This window comes from Typha latifolia, chromosome 13 (genome assembly GCF_019914945.1).
Source record: "Typha latifolia isolate L0001 chromosome 13, TyphaL0001v2, whole genome shotgun sequence".
Classification (NCBI taxonomy): Eukaryota; Viridiplantae; Streptophyta; class Magnoliopsida; order Poales; family Typhaceae; genus Typha; species Typha latifolia.
Window position 1 is genome coordinate 6,756,623 of NC_133098.1, and position 7,976 is coordinate 6,764,598.

At 36.3% G+C, this 7,976-nt stretch overlaps 1 protein-coding gene and 1 non-coding gene across 6 annotated transcripts; one reads left to right on the forward strand and one right to left on the reverse strand.

The window, feature by feature from the left end:
* The first annotated feature begins 221 nt into the window (after positions 1–221).
* Positions 222–2,852, forward strand: LOC140799890 (APETALA2-like protein 5). 5 transcript variants are annotated; one of them, XR_012111093.1, is made up of 10 exons: positions 222–741; positions 817–842; positions 917–947; positions 1,040–1,127; positions 1,244–1,389; positions 1,604–1,648; positions 1,721–1,812; positions 1,911–2,074; positions 2,193–2,290; positions 2,388–2,852. XR_012111093.1 is itself a non-coding variant. In XM_073154410.1 (10 exons), the coding sequence occupies exons 1-10, from the start codon at positions 485–487 to the stop codon at positions 2,556–2,558; spliced, it is 1,143 nt and encodes a 380-aa protein (XP_073010511.1). In that variant the 5' UTR covers positions 222–484; the 3' UTR covers positions 2,559–2,852. The 5 variants fall into 5 exon arrangements, 4 of the variants coding, with proteins under 4 accessions (XP_073010511.1, XP_073010512.1, XP_073010514.1 ...); XM_073154410.1 differs by having other exon boundaries at positions 2,168–2,290; XM_073154411.1 differs by having other exon boundaries at positions 2,189–2,290.
* A 4,663-nt stretch (positions 2,853–7,515) lies between these two features.
* LOC140800535 (small nucleolar RNA R71) lies at positions 7,516–7,620 on the reverse strand. The gene has a single exon (XR_012111257.1). It is a non-coding gene; the product is annotated as a small nucleolar RNA R71 (small nucleolar RNA).
* Between the last annotated feature and the right edge of the window lie 356 nt (positions 7,621–7,976).

The window sequence follows — 7,976 nt, forward strand, 5'->3', positions numbered from 1 at the left end:
TGTAGATGGTGAAAACTGAGTTAAACACATAAGACAAGGTTTAAAATGAGAAAAAAAATTTACACTGTAAATCAATACTTGCCAAGAAGGAAACTCCACGTTTGATGAGAGAGAGAATGAGAGGAGAGAGAATGAAAAATTGCTATTAGGAAACATTAGAATAGTTTGTGGGGTTGATTGCATTATTGCATAGAAATAGTCCGAAAGGAGATCATTAAGGTAGCTTCCTCCGTTGTATCATTGAGTCCCTTCCAACCTTTCCTCCTTTTATATATGCTTTCCTTCGCTCCTCCATCCCTTAGCCATCACCAAGTTTGGCAAAAGATTTGCCCTTCTACTCATTTCTTTCTGTTTTCTCTCCTCAACCTCTTCTTCAAGGTTTTGTTTTCCAGAAGGAGAAACCAATCCTTCCATATATATATATATATATATATACACATATACAGTAACAGTTGCTTAATGTTCTTTGAGGTTTGAAGAGGAGATGTGGGATCTCAACGACTTAGAAGCATGCGAGGGGAAAGAGTTGGAGCGAGAACTCGGCTTTCCGTTAGTGACCCACCAGTTCTTTCCGGTAGTAGGCGCGGAATTCCGCGATACGTCGGAGCCAACGACTACTTTGAAACCTGCGCTGACTTCGCAGCCGATTATGAAGAGTCGGCGGGGACCGCGGTCGAGGAGCTCCCAGTACCGGGGAGTCACTTTCTACCGGCGGACCGGCCGGTGGGAGTCCCACATATGGTAGGGATGTGGATAATCTGGAAGTTTTATTCTTGTTCTTAGAAAAATTTATTCTTATTCTCCATTCTTGTGTAGGGATTGCGGCAAGCAGGTATATTTGGGTACGTATCATCTCTTTATATATGGATACAAACTTTATTGCCAAATGGATTCATGCGAATATAATTTGATGCAGGTGGATTTGACACAGCCCATGCTGCTGCTCGGTAACGTCTCCTTTCTTCACCAAAATTAAACTTTGTTTCTTTCTTTATCAAGTCCCAAAATAAATCTAATTCCGTGATTGTTTCAACCACAGTGCTTATGATCGAGCAGCGATCAAATTTCGCGGCGTTGATGCTGATATAAATTTCATCTTAGAGGATTATGAGGAAGATAGGAAGCAGGTGCTGAGATTTTTTTTTTTTTCTTTCCCTTAGGTTTCCAATTTTGTGCTCTACTACTTCTACAAGTTGGAACCTTGAATTAGATATGAAAGTGAGAAATTAATGGTTGGTGGCAGATGGGGAATTTAACCAAGGAGGAATTTGTTCATGCACTCCGTCGGCAGAGTGCCGGATTCCCTAGAGGAAGCTCCAAATATAGAGGTGTAACCTTGCACAAATGCGGGAGGTGGGAGGCGAGATTGGGTCAATTTTTGGGCAAGAAGTATATCTTCTTCCATGATTATACTCTGTTTGGTAGTAAATCTTGATAGAATTCAGCTGATTTTAAACTTGGAATGGTTTTGTTTTCTATTTGGATATCAACTGCATAGAATTTATAGATCACAATTCATTTCAATGTACTCAGACTAAAGATGATGATGACTAGATCTACTACCACTTTCTTAATCTGCTTAATTTTGCTGATGATGAAACAGATATGTTTACCTGGGTCTCTTTGACACTGAAATAGAAGCTGCAAGGTATGTTTTCTTCTCTTTGCAAGCTCTTGATGATTAATATCAAACTCTACTTGCAGTTTTGTGGGTTTCCAGGGCATATGACAGAGCTGCAATAAAGTTTAATGGCAAGGATGCAGTGACCAATTTTGATGCCAGCATGTATGCCGACGAGCTTAACTCCACCGGTAGGCTATCAGCTAAATTTATTCATTATATTCAGCTATCTACTTGCAACTTCATGGTTCTTAAGTCATCTTTTTGTGTATTTTTGGATGTGTTACAGTTGAGAACAGTGATTATAATCTAGACCTTTGTCTTGGAAGCTCAGGCTCCAAAAGAAGTAGCATTGAGTCTCTGGGTGATGATAGCCCTTATGGAATGGATGAGCTTGTTCCTATGGCAGTTGAGCCGGATTGGAACATGAGCACTAGAAGCACCAAACAAAAGGTATGTGTGATCTTAACTCAAATTTGTTATAATCTTATTTATCAGAATCATTCAATTGCAATGAATTTGTTCTCATCATCTTTATATCATTAGTTCAATAATGAATTTGACCAGCTAGAACATGAAAGCAGAAGGAATTTAGCACAAAAGCACAGCTACATCCAATCCTCAACTCCACCACAACTTCCATACCTGCACTTCAGTTCTTATCATCAAGTGAGTTGCTCCCAATTGCATCAAGATTGTTGTCATATACCTTGTTAGTCAAAAGCATGATCTGGTATTCTCATCCACTGATTGATGATTGTTGCAGACTCCGAACCGCAACCTTTCCTTGACGATCGGTAGTGAGCATCAACAACAACAACAGAGACAATTGAATTGGGGCAATGGCTACGCCAATCGGCCATCGGTGAGAGCAATAGTCCCGCCTCAATTGCTTGCCGCACAGCTGCAGCATCATCAGGATTCCCACCACAGTTAGTAGAACCAGCCCAGCTTGGCTGCAAAAGAATGGGTTCCACTCTTACAAGACCCACATAATAAAAAGTCTTGCATTCTTACCACAACCAGGTAGATGCTCCTCTGTGCAGCACAAAGGGCTACCGCCACTCCTTTTAGTGAGAATGTGCTTTTAGTTAATTAGAAAGTGAGAATGTTAAGAGAGGGAATCTTCTTGGATATTTGGATAACCTTGGAGATTTATTTTGTTTGGTCATGTGCATTCATCTATGACTCAAGTCTCTTGATTGAATCGAAGAGGTAGAAATTTGAGAAAGTGAGTGGATTTTGTTTCCAGTTGTGGCATAATGATAGTGTAAGTAGATGCTGAGTCAGTTTCTTTCCAGTTTGTGTATAATAACAATAATTTGATAGGGTTAAGAAGTAAGAAAGGGAAAGGGATTCTTCTATCTTTTTAGGTCACGAGAAGGGGTTAAATGGTCCGAATGGCTTGTCGCTGTCGTTGGTCCTTCGAATCAGATCATGCCAGCTGCAGTCAGAGTAGGCCGTAGGGTTATAATGACGAGATAGCAGCCCATAACAAGACCTGCGACTGGTTAATTAGAAGATCTACCCAAGTTGAGTTTTTTTTATCAAAATATTGATATAGTAAAATTTATTTCCCAAACTAGAATACTGTGCAAAGTATTTTTCAAAATAGTATAATAGGAAAATTATTTTTTCAGACAGCTATCATTCGTGTAACCAAATAAGTTTATCTCTAAATAATTAGTGAAAGCGATTAATGAATCGTTGTAGGAAAAGCAGTTAAAGAATCCCTGTACTAGAAAGCGATTTATTATGAAATGCTTTACCCAAAAGCGATTTATGAATCGTTTTACCCAAAAGTGTGAGCGACCGCTTGAGCAGGGAACTAACCACAAATCATCATTGCGCTTTAAGCGACATAGACAAATAAATCACTTTTTTGAAAAACAACTTAATAATCAGTTTTTCAAAAAAGCTACTTAATAATTATTTTTTTGGAAAGCATTTCTGATACACACTGTATGCCAAAACCAACAAAATTGGAAACTTAACATGTACCAAAAATTGAGTCATATAATAAAAATCAAAACATAGAAAATAAAATCTAAATTCAAAGAAAATTAGTCAACTGGGCAACTTAACAATTTGAGTCAGAATACATCGTAACTCCCAAATATTTATAAGAATAGACTAAAACTAAAAATAAAAATAAGTATCATCGACTATTGTTAAATTTATAGTTATAATATTTGTTATGCTCAAATTATTAAATGTTAATATTTTATTTTAACTAATTAATATATTTTAGTTATATGTAGACCTTTGATCAATTGAATCTTATTTAATCACTAAAAATAGTTAAATTTGGGCTCAAACCAGAATTAGAATTAGCCACTGCTAACCAACTGAATCTACCTCTTATATTTCAAGTTATGCTTAAGTCAAACCATGACCCACTAATCACTTTCTTCCTTATTTGAATAAAAATGAGTCAAAATTTCTTTTTTATTTATCAAGCAACAGATTTTCAGCAATCAAATCTCTATCAAGTTGTAGAATTTTAGCAAGAAATCTTCACCTAATACAGCAGATTTTCATCTCCAATTCAAACAAAATTTTAGTAATAATTGCAGCAGTAAACAAATTTCAAATTTTTATTTGAGCAGCAATTCTAGCCAAACAAATTACCTACCTAATACGGCAGATTTCTAACATATTTCATATAGATTTTTACCAGATTTCATGCACATACTTAGCATATTTGATACGATTCGGACTTCACCGACGTCGTCTCAAGCATGGATTCACTTTAGGAGTGTTTTTATTTAATCTTTTAGTGTTTAATTTCCATTAAAATAAGTTTTCTGTAAGTCGCGTTCGAACGCGGGTGGAGTGAGTTCGAACGCGATTTGTGAACGGGGTTGTGAACGTGGTGAAGAGAATGCACTGTGCGTTCGAACGCACTGTGAACGCCTGCATCGCGTTCGCAAATACCGACAGGCGCGTTCGAACGCCTGCATCGCGTTCGCAAATCTAGAAGAGCGAACTCGGTGCGTTCGAACGCGGTCGGGCGAGTTCGAACGCGGTCGACGAAAATTATATTTTTAGGGTTAATTTGAGTTGTTGGTTAGCCTATAAAAGGATGTGGTAGGCAACCAAATTGATTATTGATTATTGAGATTGAGTTTTGCCTTGCCTCCTTCGTCTTCTTCGCTCCCGTTCTCTCAATCCCCGGCGACGCCGCTTCTAACCTCCCTCGTCCGGCTAATCATCCTAGTCCCTTAGGGGTGGCCCTCTTCTCCCCCTTCGTCCAATCTATCCAGCACTTGCCCTAACCTTTCCATCAACCATAACCCATCAACCACCACTTTTTCACCGGTGCCACCCCATTAACGCCGGTCCTCCACCAACCATCATTACCTAGGATCTCGTGCCTCCATCCACGAATCCAAAACAAGCATCCTGACGTTCGTTCACTAAACGGACGATAGCTCGAGATCCACAACTCCGATTCGCCTGAAACTAAATTTCTTGGAAAGATATTTTCTGGGGCTACAACATATCAAAGTTTCACGTCGATCCGACGGCGGAATATTTCGGGATCTTATTTCAAAGTTTCATGCCAGATCTAGTCCAGATCAAGAATTGGAAGAGATCGACCCTTCACCAAAAAGGCGAGATCGTATCAAGCTGGTATCAGAGCTCCATAGCCAGAGGCGTGATCGTATCAATATTTCAAACAGAATCACAACAGATTTTCTACCGATTTAGAGCAAATTTTCATGCTCCAAGAAGTCTATAAATAGAGGTATAGAGGGGTTGAGAGATAGAGAAAAATATCTTTTCTTGTGTATTTTCTGTTAAGTTTTTCTTTTGAGGAATTGTAGTTTAAAATTCAGCATTTAAACTTGCAATTGTTTCAATTCAATTGGCAATAATAGAGCACATTCGAAGAAATTTCAATCTTTGTAAGTCAGCAAAGTTCATATTCTGATTTTCTTCTAGCGTAATCTCTTGTTTTTGGATTTAAATTTTATTTTTGAAGAAGCAACTCTCTAGTGCTAAATCTCATGTTTATTTTTATTCAAGTTATGTTATTAACTATTAAAATGAATTTCTAATTTTCTTAAGGTTGAGGATGAAGCTTGTTGAGAACATATTTTTTTATTCTAAATCTGTTATGTGTTTTTAATTGCTAAATAGGTTCTTGTTTCTTCTAATTTAAATTTATTGTTTATGATTTAGATATTAGTTGTTTTTCTTAAAAAGGATACATCTAATGATTTAAAATTCTTACTCTATATTTTCTAAAAATTAAGAAAGAACGTAATATTTATGAAAATTAAATTGTTCATTGAAAGATAATCTTCTGATCCACTAGTGATTGATTTCTTGGTGAATCGTAGAAATAGAAGAGATTTATATTATCTAATAGAAATGTGTTATCTACAAGTAGATTCCAAGACCTTATTTCTCACACTTAATTAAAAGAAATCTGAAATAAGGTTTTCTTTTTCCATAAATCTCCTAAACCCATTTTTCAACTATGTTAAAATTATTTTTAAGATTTTGAAACAAATTCTCGTGGGATCGATACCTTGCTTGCCAATCTATTATATAAATTCGTGCACTTGTGAGTGTTACTTAATTTGTGACAATAAGTTTTTGGCGCTACTACCGGGGACTTGTGTTGAAAACTATTTTGAAAATTTAAAATTAATTTTTCTACTAGTTGTTTAAAAAAAATTAAAAAAAAATAATAGAAATTTTTAAAAAAAAAATCTGAATTTTGTTCTTGTTTTGAATTATTCTACAGAAACCAAAGAACGAAAGAGGATTGTGCTTGAAGATAAGAAAAATGCTTAAAAATTACTCCCAGCGAAGTAATTGCTAACTGGTGGACTCGATTGGAAGGTTTGAATTTCTTAACCCTACCCACAAATCTCCTATCAGTGGGTTCTGAACTGATTCTGTGTGATTATTTATGCATTCATATTTGCATAAAATATTTAGTAAGGGCACAAACCTCACCAAGATAAGGAGTGGATTTAATCACCACATCCTTAACCACTTAAGTTAATCATCCCCTTTCATTTTAAAACCCAAGCCAAACATCTAACTTAAAATCAAGTAGACGTCGGCCAAAGGATTTCACATAGCTCATAAGAACCTCTCGGGAAAAGTTATCTTTTAGTAAGCCTAGTGTGCACCTCCAAATTACAATGTCTAGGTAAGTTCTATAAAAAAGGAGAGTCGTACTAAGGCGCCTAAGGGAATTAGTATTCTAAAGAGGCCAGTGCCCACCAGTATTCCTAGGAACTTACCTAGTTGTGTTTTGGTAGGCCTTAACTGGTAATCCTCTAGTTTCTAATTAGAAGAGAAGTGATTCTCTACAAGATTAGAATTGAAAAAAAAATTTCTTACCCTCATATTATACTTTAAAAACACAAACTATTGACTGTGATTTGCTTGGTTAGATTTGTGTTTGTGAAGCCTTTTTAAAAACGTAGAAATTGGTTAGGTTCAAGATAGTTCAGGTCGGCTTACTAGGGAAGAAATGACTGAAAACCATCAATCGGTTCATGATGATACGATAACTTTACAAGAGTGATTTGCTCCTAATGGAACCCAACCTTCAAAATGCATTATGTTACCTAACACTAATGCAACTCATTTTGAATTAAAACTTGCCATCCTTCAATTGCTTCCTACCTTTTATGGTAAGAAAAATAAGAATCCATACTCTCATGTTGATGAATTCTTGGATATTTGTTCAACATTCAAATTTCAAAACTTTTCTGATGAATCTATTAGGCTAAGGCTATATTTTTTTCATTGAAAGGCCAAGCAAGAGCTTGGTTGAATCACTTAGAGCATAACTCAATCACCACTTGGAGAGATCAGAACTATAAATTTGTATCCAAATTTTATCATATGCCTAAAACAAACCAATATAAATTGACCATCTCCACTTTCAAGTAGAAAGAGGAAGAGAAATTTCATGAGTCATGAGAAAGGTTTAAGGATCTTCAAATTAACTGCCCTCATCACAATTTTGAAAAATGGTGATTAGTCCAGTATTTCTACAATGGTCTAACCGATACAAATCGTAATCTGGTTGAGTCTATGAGTGGTGGGTCATTTATGGCTAAGAGTACACCTGAAGCTTGGGCTCTTTTTGAAAGAATAGCTAAAAATTCCTAACAATGGGATTTTAGTACTGAAAGTCGAGGGACGTCATAGTTTAAGAGAGAAATATATGAAGTTCAACCTGATGTGAGTATGAATGCATGACTGGATAGTTTATCTAGGAAAGTTGATGCCCTTGTGTTAAGTCAAACTATGGAACCTATAAATCAGATGCAATCTGAAGTTTGTAGTATTTCTGTCAATCCCATGCACACTGCAATGG

Coding starts and splice junctions, on each gene's coding strand:
- LOC140799890 (XM_073154410.1), top strand. CDS start 485: ATGTGGGATCTCAACGACTTAGAAGCATGCGAGGGGAAAGAGTTGGAG. Junction 1,390..1,603: donor GGTCAATTTTTGGGCAAGAA/GTATATCTTCTT, acceptor ATGATGAAACAG/ATATGTTTACCTGGGTCTCT. Junction 1,649..1,720: donor ACTGAAATAGAAGCTGCAAG/GTATGTTTTCTT, acceptor GTGGGTTTCCAG/GGCATATGACAGAGCTGCAA.